The 12,423-nt window shown below is 33.6% G+C and overlaps 1 protein-coding gene across 2 annotated transcripts in view; it reads left to right on the top strand.

Moving 5' to 3' along the window:
* Window positions 1-200: 200 nt before the first annotated feature.
* The window catches only part of LOC106107263 (serine/threonine-protein kinase par-1-like), a 38,291-nt gene continuing 26,068 nt past the window's right edge, over window positions 201-12,423 (top strand). For both annotated transcript variants that reach the window (XM_013288043.1, XM_013288042.1), the window contains exon 1: window positions 201-627. In XM_013288043.1, the coding sequence (XP_013143497.1) occupies window positions 478-627 (150 nt within the window). In that variant the 5' untranslated portion in view covers window positions 201-477. The remainder of the gene's footprint in view (window positions 628-12,423) is intronic.

Below are 12,423 nucleotides of genomic sequence, written 5' to 3'. Positions count from 1 at the left end.
CGTGTGACGTCAAAGCTGACAGCTGACGTCATTGCCCCCTCTCCTCTCAGTCTATCTCACTCCAACGCAAGATAAACAATGCGGCGCGAGCGGATAGCGCTAGTCGCGTAAACGTTGTGAATCGGCTTCTTTTTTTTTACTCGGACGATGTTCAACTTAAGCTCTACGCATTGATAAGAGATTATAGTGATAACGATGAATCTCTGTGTTGTTTGGCATTATATTTCGGACAGCATTTTTCATATTATAATTCTACGTTAAAGTATTATGCAAAAATGTGGAAGTGTTCGGTTTTGGACATCTTAAACATTTTTATTTCTTAATGAAAAGTCGAGGGCTGCAATTGAATGTCCCAAGCGAATGACGTGAGCGACGGTGGCGCTGCTGCGGTCGTCCTCCCTAACTAACGACAGTAGACAAGAATCGGCCGTACGATACGTGAGGCCGAGCGGTGTGTTATCGCGGTTTTTCACGAAAATGGCCAACGACATCAATTCAGAACTCAAAAACAAGCACTTTCCAATAAACCAGTTAGTATGTGTCGGAAACTATCAGCTGGAAAAGACGATCGGAACGGGAAATTTCGCTGTGGTAAAACTGGCCACACATGTAATAACGAAGACCAAGGTGGGTACTTGTCAGGTTCCGTCGCGTATTTCAGTGGTTATAGTGTTTTATTTGTGTGTTTTTTGATCTTGATAAACGTGTTTCGCATTAACGCGAACGACGAGTTCTTCACCAGTGTTTTGTGGGTGTTTTTTCGTGCTGTGTTCCGGTTTTTATTCCATACGTCTTAAGACATCGATGTCCAGGTTTGCCGTACTTTTAATAACTTGTTTCCTAAATCTGCATAGGCGAAAAGTTGCAAACTTAAAAAAAATAAAGTGAAACCGCCCAGTTTCATAATGTACTATTTACTTTGACTCCTAGTATCATTGAGCGACTCTTTCATTCGGTCGCATAATACCTTCAAAATTTCCCCCAAAGAACGAAATTGCGTTCGTTAACTTGTTCTTTTTCCCTAATTTTTTATCACAACTTTTTCCCCTAAGGCGGGAATTGTTAAATGACCTCCAAAATGTTTTTGCGACAATTATAGTCAATTGGCAAACTCACATTGTCCTCACATTCAATTATGGTGACTTGTTATTGGATGGTGAACTAAAGCGCATCTTGTCTACACGTACTAGACCTCATACACTTCCGCTACGTAATATTACTAAACATACAAGATGATAACAATCAAAAGCATTGTTTTATCTCGTTTACAATTTATTATATATCATGTTAAAAATGTTGTTCAAATAATTTATAACTTCTGGTATACTTTGATGAGTTTTTATATTGAAAACGTACTCGATTTAATTAAAGTAAAACTTGTTTTACCATCTTTATTATCATGTTCACATTAAAATTTAATCTAATAGGAATCTCGTATGATTTTTTTCTTGTTTCAAATTACGAAAATGCACGTTTAACCTAAGTTTTTATATGTTTGAAATTGTGTATATAGAAAAATAATTGTTTACTCTAATTTTCCTAACTATGATTAAATCAAGACATTTCCATTGTCTCCATCAGGTCAATAACCAGCTAACCAAAAACTTAAAACAACTTTTAGTATAGTGAAATATGTTTGTGAAAATTTATAGAAATTATACTTACATTCCAATGCTTAAATTCTTGTACAAAACATTTGACTACTGAGTTTGAGGTTAAAAGAGTTGTAATATGTATGTTAAGGGACCTCCATAGAAGATGTAACCTTATTCATCAGCGGGGTTGTTTGTTAAATGTAATCCATGAATAATTATTTTTCTATTCCTATGTTATTGATCTCGTTTTCAATAAAATGTTTACAATTTTACCTAATTATGGTAATCGATAATCATTTTTAAGGACATATTTTATATTTGTAACATACTAATATTAACGGTTTAACCAATCTAAATGAAATTTAGCTTTGTAGAACATAGTCTGGAACATGTAATTACTAATTTTTTTTAAATTTGGTATGGGTGTATGTGCAAGCAAAGTATATCGCAGCAAAGTATATATAGTAACATTTGTTATCTATATTTGTAAAAGATACACTGATAAAATGTAAATGCATGAAATTGCAAACTTATTGACATTGCATTCTTTGTTTTATAAGTAGACAGAGAAATTACTAGCTTTTGCCCATGAATGTATGCATGAAATTATAAATAACAAAAGTAAGTAGCCTATGTGTTCTTCCGGACTATGTTTATGCCAAATTTCACCAAGATCAATTTAGCAGTTTAGGCTATAAACTCTAACAAACATCCATCCATCTAAACTTTAACATTTATAATATTAGTATGATGTGTGAAAACCACAAATAATATACTGTACTAGTGAAAACCTAGCTTTTTTACTGATAAAGACTTTATAAAGTTACCCTTTAAAAACAATAAAAAAAAAGGTTTTATAAAGTTAGTACTTTACTTTTTAAAGTCTAGAAGAAATGAATTATCAAAGATTTTAACTTCAGAATTTTTTTTTAATTCAAACATTAGTTTTTCATACGATTTCAAAAATCATCCTTTATTTATTTACACCAGTAGGTAATTAATATGAAACAATGACAAACAATATTTCTCATCGATAATGACTTTTTTTAATCTTATGTTAATAAACAAAGTTTCATATCTTTTTTATTGAGATTAGAACTATTTGTGCACTGATTCGTTTCTTAATAATCAAAAATCATACTAATATTATAAATGTGACAGTTTATATGGATGGATGTTTGTTAGATTGTAGCAACGGCTAATTGGATTTCGATGAAATTTTGTATAATAGAGTCTTGGAGAACATATTGGTTACAAATTATTAGGTTTTTTAACTATATAATTGGTCATCTCATCTCATCACCAGCTCACTAAATGTCCCCATCGAGGGGCTCGGAGCCTACCCTAAATTAGGGTGATTAGGCCATAGTCAACCACGCTGGCCCAGTGCGGGTTGGTTGACTTCACACATATCTTTGAATTTCTTTGCTGATATGTGCAGGTTGCATAGCGATGTTTTTCTTCACTGTTATAATAATAATTGATTATTAACTGAAAATTAATGTTGTGCAATTGTTTATTAGTGTGCATAAAAGAATTTAACTCTGTTATATTGGGTAACTCCAGTATAATATCCAAGTATATTAATAATCACTTCTTGCTTCTGGCTTCACTTTGCCGACCGTCCATATGGGATAAAGGCAAGTGGATGATGATGATGATGATGATGATGATGACTTCTTGCTTCTGTCTTCACTTTTTCTTTCACTTTGCCGACCGTCCATCTATACTATCTATATCTATATTATTGTAATAAAGCGTAAACACACACTTCTTTGTTGCCTAAGATCTCAGCAATTATGGCATAATTTTGAATAATTATTTTTTTAATAAAAGCCCTATACTTGCTTCACACTTTAGGCTTTATATTTTAACACCATTAAACTTAGGAGATAAATATTTTGGATAAAAATCCTAATGTGGAAAAGAGACCATAAGTTGCTGCCAACATCAAGGAAGCAAAGTTGTCATCATGTCATGTCATTTTGACATTTGTGATTGATAATTTGACAAATGAAGACAATGAAATAAAACTTTCATAATTTCATGCGGGTGAACAGCTAGTAAAGGATAAGGGATAATGGCAACTGGATTATGATATCTTCTTGCTTCTTTCTTCACTTTTTCTTTCATTTTGCCGACCGTCCATAAAGGATAAGCACAAGTGGATGATGATGATGACTTCTTGTTTTCTATAGAAATTAAAATAAATTTATTCATCCATTAATATTCCATTTTCCAATATATCAATGAATCTTAAACATGTTTGTTTATTTTATTGCGGGAGAAAATATTATTACACAATTATAAGGAATAATATTCGCGTTGATGAAAACATGTTTGTTGTTATTGGCATTTTGATGAATCTTCAATGATTCAAATATACTTCATCAAACGAAATTATTATTAATTGTTTTTTTATAAAAAAACCTAAAGACTTCATAAAGAAATAAATGCAATTTTGCCTAATTTTTTTCTTTCAGCGTAATGAATTTTTTCCTCTATAGTTTTTGTTGTTTTACTCTGAAGAGGGTTTTTTACTTCAAAGATTGAAATAGTGTCATTGGAAAAAAGTCCTTTTGTGTTTTGACCCCTTTGTATAGCAATGACACTACAAATAGCAAGGGTCATAAAAATTAACTTAAATCTCCAACACAACAATATTTTGTCACCACTCTTGTACAAAACTGTTGATAATATTGTCTTAAAGACATTTAAATGATAATTACACAGGCGTTTAATGCGAAATCATACTTCTTACTTAATATTATAAATGCGAAAGTTTAGATGGATGGATGAATGGTGTAGCCTAAAGAGCTGAATGGATTTCGATAAAATTTGGCGTAGATGTAGAGGATAGTCTATAAGAACACATGGGCTATTCACATTTGTTTTTTTCAGTTCCACGCGGACGGAGTCGCGGGCGAAACTAGTAATATTATAAATGCCAAAGTTTAGATGGATGGATGGATGTTTGTTATAGTTTTAAGACTTAACCGCTGAATGGGTTTCGATGAAATTTGGTATAGATGTAGAGTTTACTCTGGAAGGACACATAGGATACTAACTTTTTTTTTAAATTCCACGCGGACGGAGTCGTTGGCGAAAGCTAGTGTGTTTACAATTTGAGTATCTTTATATGTTAATTAATATTGAATTTTGCATAGCAGTGACGCGTCGTTCAGGAAAACCGCAGACATCTGCATATCGGCGGTCAGATTGCGTCCGCGCAAACACTTCGTTCTTCTCTTTAACAGCGCTCTGACCGCGACCTTGACCGCATTGCAAATTAAGCTCTCGGTCCTAACCCTAATTTTTTGTAGAGTCTATAAAGAAAGTGGTCAATTTAAAAAGATTCTTTACTTAATCGAAACACAAAGTAATATAACCGTTTAGAAATGATTGAATTACATTAATGTTGAAATTGAACTAGAGACATTATTCTATTAAAAACTATATGCTAGGGTTGCTAACTTTTAGTTAAAATTACTATAGATACAAATACAGAGAGAAAGAAAACAACGTCTACGCTGAGCCTACTGTGGAAATAATGAAACCAGTTTTTTTTCTTACACATTACTCGAACACATCGCCGTTAAACTCATAGTCTGAATTTGCACCATGAAAATAAAGGTGGCAGCCCTAACCAAAGTTAATAAGACGAATTTCGCAAAGGATCGAAATTGGGTATTCCTTACAGCGTTCGTAACTGTTTTATCCCAGAACTTCTTCTATATTCAGTAAAAAAAAAAAACATACAGACGAATTGAGTACCTCCTTCTTTTGGGAAGTCGGTCAAAAATATGATAAACGCGCACACTAAATAACTCAAAACTGAAAAATAATGTTAAAACAATATTTAGAATACTTTCGATCCCAATAACCGATCTTTAATATCGATTCAAAGGATTTTAATTAGTATACAGCGAAAGCATGGATCGATCTCCTCAAGGTTTAAGATGATTTTTACGTAGAGAACAATCGTCGATACGGCCCCTCTACAATCACAATGTTGTAATCGCCTGTGCTATGATAACGTAACTGGTGAATGATAAGCGATTGATAAACTACAGCGAAATTTGCAGAGAGAGTTCGTCTTACCGTACGTTTATATTGTCATCTCTTACACTCACTTTGACGAAAATGAGACAACATATGACAATACCAATGTCACGGCAGACGACTGACGGTAAAACACTTTTTTGCAAAAGGAAATTTGAATCTTTGAAATTGTATTCATCCGTCTCGAGTATCGCTTGAATCGTCGATGGATGTCTATTCGGTGGGTACAGGACTATGAGGATCCGCCATTTTGGAAATTTAGCAAACCTCTGGCTGGTAATGTCAGAAATGTCGACGAAGATCGCCTGTGTACTAAACTTTATATTGTTTTGTGTCGAAATTACATTGGCTGGGTTGAAAAAAATCGCCCCGTATTTGGAGGGACAGTGTCTAAGCCTTCCTAAGGGAATGTCTTTAAAAGTAAAGTAATGCTAGCTGTTGCTTGCGATTTTACCCGCTTGAAGTTAAAAACTAATGAAAAACGTTAGCTATATAGCCTTTGTTACCTTAATACCCTTTATAAATTACCTTTCTAATGGTAAAAGAATTGAAATCGGCCTAGTAGTTTTTATGTCAACTCGTTTTATGTCAGTTCGTATGTTGAATACATACGAAAATCCAAAAATACAAATCTTTTCCTCTTTATATTAGTAAAGATTACGAGGATATAGTAATAAACACTTATCAATGTTTAAAATGTTTCACTCGATAGCCTGTTTTTGGATTTTGAAACTACATTTTTTAATGTCATACTTTAAGTGTAGTTTTTTACAATTTACTTTTTAATTTATTATTATCGCAATGACGTCAATAACGCGGACATGTTAAATGTTATTGTTTGTGTTCATCTGATAAAATGTAAAAACACCCTTTACCGTTATCATTATTATATTAATACTTGAAGCGAAAACTTTTTAAGGAAACATACAGATTAAGGAGAAATACAACTGATTCCGATTTAAAGTTAAGCCTCCTTAAAACCCTTGTGTAATTAGTAACAGATTTTTTAAACATTTGACACCCTCAGCATACATTCTTTCACATCCCGTAAGTTCACCCTGATAAGGGGCCAACCACAAAAAAGTAAAACCTCATCTCCCCTATATTTACATTGCAGGGAAGTATGACGATTTTTTTTTAATATGTAATGTTAAAAACACTGATCTATCTATACTTCTATACTATCATAATAAAGCGTAAACACACACTTCTTTGTTGCCTAAGATGTAAGCAATTACAGCATATTTTTGAATAATCCTTTTTTAATAAAAAGCCCTACACTTACGTCACGCTTTAGGCTATATATTTTCACGCCATTAAACTTAGGGTTAAACATTTTGGATAAAAACCTTAATGTGGGAAAGAAACCATAGGTTGATAATTTGACAAATGTAAACAATAAAATAAAATTTTCATTATTTCATGCGGATGAAGCCGCACGGGAATAGCTAGTAAGTTATAACTTTAGGTAGTGGAGATGATTGATCCGAAAAACAAAAAAAAAAGCGTCGTCAAAGTACTATATTTTGCATGTATTACCTTTATATTGAAAGACTTTACTGTTTTTTGTATTTAAGGCAAAAATAAGGATATAGTGATCGTCAAAACGACCTTTCTTTCTAACTTCAGATGTAAAGTAACTTTGTAACGTCGAAGGTTTTCCGATTTCCCTGAACCGAGTGAACTTTGAAACTCCTTAATTTATATAAAATGTGAGCAGACTTGACTTTCCTGGTATTTTTTTCATCGAGTTTAACGATATTTTTTATGGTTTCTTAGTCTGGAATTTCCATCATAAGAGTTTGTTGGATAATAGAGAGATAAAAGCTTAAAAAACCAAGTTGTCTAGCTCCTCCTGTCCCACTGGGTTTCCTGTAAGATATTGCTCATATATATATATTTTTATAACATGAGGTGGCAAACGAGCAATCCGCCACCTGAATCCGCCATGATGGCGAAGCGACCGCTGCCCATAGACATCCGCAATTGCAGATGCGTTGCCTACCCTTATAAGACGGAGGAGGAGACGCACATAAAGCGAATATTTCCACTTCCTATGTATCTCCTCTTCCGTCAAATCCACTTCCCCTTCCCATCCTCTCCTTATAAGAAAAGGGTGGTAAAGAGAAAGGGATTTAAATTAGGCCTCCGGCACCACACTCATCAGACGAAACACGGAATTGCTTCCATTTCACGCCTGTCTTCTGTGTGGTCGTGGTATTACACCGGGCGTGTCGGCCCATTCGTGCTAAGATGTTAAAGCGGGCACTACCACTGTTAAATATAACGACGCACCTACAAGGATGCGTTACTCATATTATTCCCAACTGTTTAATTTTTTTTTTAATTAAAAAGTATGTTGATCTTGACACGTGCAAAATTAACAATATGATAATAACCGGTTAATCGAAGTTTAATACTTCACAACGAATTACAAGGTGATATCTAAAAATAAACCGTGTGAATTTTGTATTATCCAATGTAAATGATTTATATAGACCTTACAGGTTTATACGGTCATCTGTCTATATCTATACATATAATAAAATTGGAGTGTCTGTTTGTAATATCAAAAAAAATTTCCAGATTTCGAAAAGATGATGTATTTTAATGAAAACCCCTTTAAAAAAATTGTCTGTCTGTCTTGAACCTGCGTTTGTTCCGGGTAATCTCCGTAACGGCTGGGCCAATTTCGACCGGACTTTCACAAGGGAAGTTGGCAAAGACGGGCATATTGTAGGCTACCTTTTTATCTTAATATTGCCTTGACGAATTCGCAGGCAACAGCTAGTTGTGTTGTTACATTTCAGAATATAACAAAATAATTAAAAGTTTTGTATTAGAAAACATTGTCATGGACAATCTAAAGGTTAATTTTATTAGATACTTACGAGAGGCTACAAAAAATAGGCCAAACCTTAATTGGTTAAATTAAAATTAAAATAGTAACCAAAATTGTTATGGTCAGCTATCAAAGAACGGTTCAGTGTCGTTCTCAACCAAGGCGCATTTAAAAGTTTGAAGGACTACCTACGCCTTGTCCTAGCCTTCCCAAGACGTAGAGCATTATCGATTATTACTTCCACGAACCGAAACTCCGTCCATTATCAAAATTCTTAGGAGAGTTTTAAGAGTATAATTATATAATTTTTAGTATAAAAATTAATAACTTGCTGTCGCCCGCGACTCCATCCGCGTGGAAAAAAATCAAAAGTAAGTATGTATTCCTTAAGACTATCCTCTATATCTATGCCAAATTTTATCGAAATCCGTTCAGCGGTTTGGGCTACAAACTCTAACAAACATCCATCCATCTTTCTCATTTATAATATTAGTATGATTTTTTTCCCGTTCAGCATCTCTGATTATTTTGATGAAATTATGGTAGTTAATATTTTATTTATACTAATATTGTATATAGAAAATACTTGTATCTTTGTACTTTTTTATTTTTTTAATTGAAATAACTCAAAACTAATGGGTCGATTTTAAAAATTCCGTCACCATTACAAAGGTAAAATCTTTAAGTAACGTAGACTATAGTTTTTATATTTGTTTAATATCACCCGAACGAAGTCGCGAGCAACGGCTAGTTGTTTTATAAACTAATAGCGTTATTCGGGGTTACTCGTGCCGGGTTCAGCTAGTATGTTTTATAAAATGTAAGGTCGTACAATTAAGTTAAGCGGAGCTTACATAGACTGGTTTTGCTGTAGGGTGGGTTGTAGGGTTGTACATCTTTGTAAAAAAGTTCTCTAATGTGAAACAAAGTCTATGAAATTGTGTTTAAACAACTTAAAAGTCGAAAAAAGTGTGTGTTTACGCTTTATTATATTAGTATAGATTACGTAAGTGTCTTTGTTTTTGTATAGCTATTAATTATTATATTGAAACGCAATTTCAAAGCACGGCCCTACATGTAATCGGTAGGCACTCATCTAGAAAGAGTCGACGAACCTCCTTGAAGCGGCCTTGCGTTCTGGCTGGATGGAAAAAAAGATACGACTTTTTTCTCCCTGCCTTTTATATGTTTTTTAACTAGTAATGAAAGGCATTTGGACACTGTTTTACGGCCTCTTTAGCTTAGTACTTACTATTAAAGATACATTTTAATTTCTTTATTTTGTAAAATAGAATCCAGTTTTTATCTGATCTGTATTAACAATCTTCCACACGTTGCGTTTATTAATACATTTTCTATAAAAATATTTAGTTTTTTTTTGTAAATACAACATAAGCGGTATATTAATTTAGTTTAATTAAGGAGTCTCTTAGGGTAGTTGTAGTTTTAATATTACACTATTTGTGTAACCATTTATGGTCTCTAAGTACGCAAATAAAACTATTTAATTTGTCATTTGTTTCATCCTAAGAACGGGCGCACACCTTTGACTAAACGATCACACAATTGTCTTGCGATTGTCGATTGTTCCGCAACAAATTCAACTGTTTAGTTGCACAACTAACAATTGAGTAGTGTGCGCACCTCCATATCTTACTAATATTATAAATGCGAAAGTTTAGATGGATGTATGGATGGATGTTTGTTAGCGTTTGTAGCCTAAACGGCTGAACGGATCTACATGAAATTTGGCACAGATATAGAACATCGTCTGAAAGAACACATAGGCTACTTTTTATCTCGGGAATAGTTACGGTTCCCGTGGGATTCATTAATTTAGTTTTTTAATGTTTACTCGATCATTCTGCAACGGTTCAACATATCTCATTGAAATTTGGCACAGATATAAAACAAAGTCTGAAGTACACAAGGGAAAAGGTTCATCCCCGAGAAATGTCCGGTTCCCGAGAGATACGTTGCTTTTTGTTATTTAAATAGTTCGTATGTTTTCTAATACCACGCGGACGAAGTCGCGGGCAACAGCTAGTAAGCTCATAAAAATCAAAGCGAGACTAAATAATTGTGATCGTTTAGTTTGAGGTGTCCGCACGCTCTAAGTCGTTTGTCAGCATCATTTTGTACGGTTAGTTATCAGGGAATCTTAAAGAATAACTTAACGATGTAATTACTAAGCAGGTCACGTGCTGAACATAGATGAAGATTATCAACCATTCAGCAATGCATCTTAATTGAAGAACATTAGGTCGTGTACACACTAAGGTGAAGACTAAATTGTATGAAATAAACCAATTAAAACGTTTTCTGCGGCAAGTAAAATCATACTTCAACATGCGGCGGCGGGCCAAAATGTGCCCCCAATGATAATTCCGCCAGTGCGTGGCAGGTCTTTCTACACCCACCAGCACTAGTATAGATTAAATTGCTTTAACTTTGTAAAAACATGGAAACAAAACAATTTATTTAATGTAATGTTTGCATCTGAGATAATCGTTTCGCACTAACGAGAGGGACATGGTTTTCTTCGTCCGCACCGGCTTAACCGCGTCAGGCCGATATCGGCCTGTTACGCAGTAAACGTGATAATATAGTGGAGAACTACACTAGTTAACACTATAACGAGATTCTATTTAGTATTACTAGTAATAGGACGTCAATGGTTTCTACCTATGGGCGTCGTCAGGGGGAGTAAGAGGATAGCTATCTGCCTACCCCTCTAGGATACGGGTATGTTTTATTAGCTCAGACTATAATTTTCATGTGTAAAATAGATTGTTTTTTTTTACGAAATGTTACGGGTGACGTCGTTTGCGAGCGAGTCGTTTTTTTTTTTGAAAAAGAACATTTGTGAATTTTCAAAAGTACAATTTATTTTTTTAACATAAATTATTATTTGCAAAATAATAAACTTGTACAGTATTATTTATTTAATGTTAAACAAATTGTATTTATTTGTATAGATAAAGAAAATAAATTTATAAACTTGGCTGGCTGGAATGGAATAAGGAGTTTATAAAGATTTTTTTTAATTTATAACAAAAACAAACTCATTACAACTTAAGTCGATGATATTACGAATACTTTCTCGGAATTCTTGCTAAGACCATTGCACATTTGTCGTTAAAGTCTTAAATCTATACTACTATACTAATATAATAAAGCGTAAACACACACTACTTCGTGGCGTAGGATGTCAGCAATCACAGCATATTTTTGAAATAATTACCTTTTTAATAAAAATCCATACGCTATTAAACTTACGGGGTAAATAAATTGGAGAAAACCTTCACGTGAGAAAGGGACTATAAACTACAGGCTGCCAACATCAAGGAAGCAAATGGTTGTCATTTGTGCATTTGAATTTTTGTCATTGTCTTATAGTAATAGGAACGGTCCAACGGGAAACACCTAATATTTCAGCCTCAGAGTTTGAATAAAGTTTAATTTCATTATGTAAATACCAAAAACGTATTCTCTTTAGAATTAGAACAGTACAATGAATGTAATAAAATAATTATTAATCTGGTTCTCGGATTCGGTATGTCAGTACCGTTACGGTTTTCTCCGTTGCAGTGGGACCTCACCTTTAATCTGTCATCAGATTATATATGCAAATTTATCCGTTATCCTTAATACAAAATAGTAGCTATAAGCTTCCAATCGAAATCAAATTTAAAAAAAAATCATCATCAGCAGATGAATACGTCCCCAATAACGAGGCTAACCTATGTTAGGCGTGACTAGGACATGCCAATGTTTGGCAGACTTCACAAATATCTTTGATTTTTGTCGTATGCATTTTGCATCATGATGTTTTTTTGACCGACTTCCCAAAAGAAGGAGGTATTCAATTCGACCGTATGTTTTTTTTTTTTTTTATTTTTTTTTTATGTGTGTTACGGCATA

Source organism: Papilio polytes, unplaced genomic scaffold, assembly GCF_000836215.1.
Source record: "Papilio polytes unplaced genomic scaffold, Ppol_1.0 DF822067.1, whole genome shotgun sequence".
Classification (NCBI taxonomy): domain Eukaryota; kingdom Metazoa; phylum Arthropoda; class Insecta; order Lepidoptera; family Papilionidae; genus Papilio; species Papilio polytes.
This window is presented reverse-complemented; position numbering and strand designations above follow the sequence as displayed.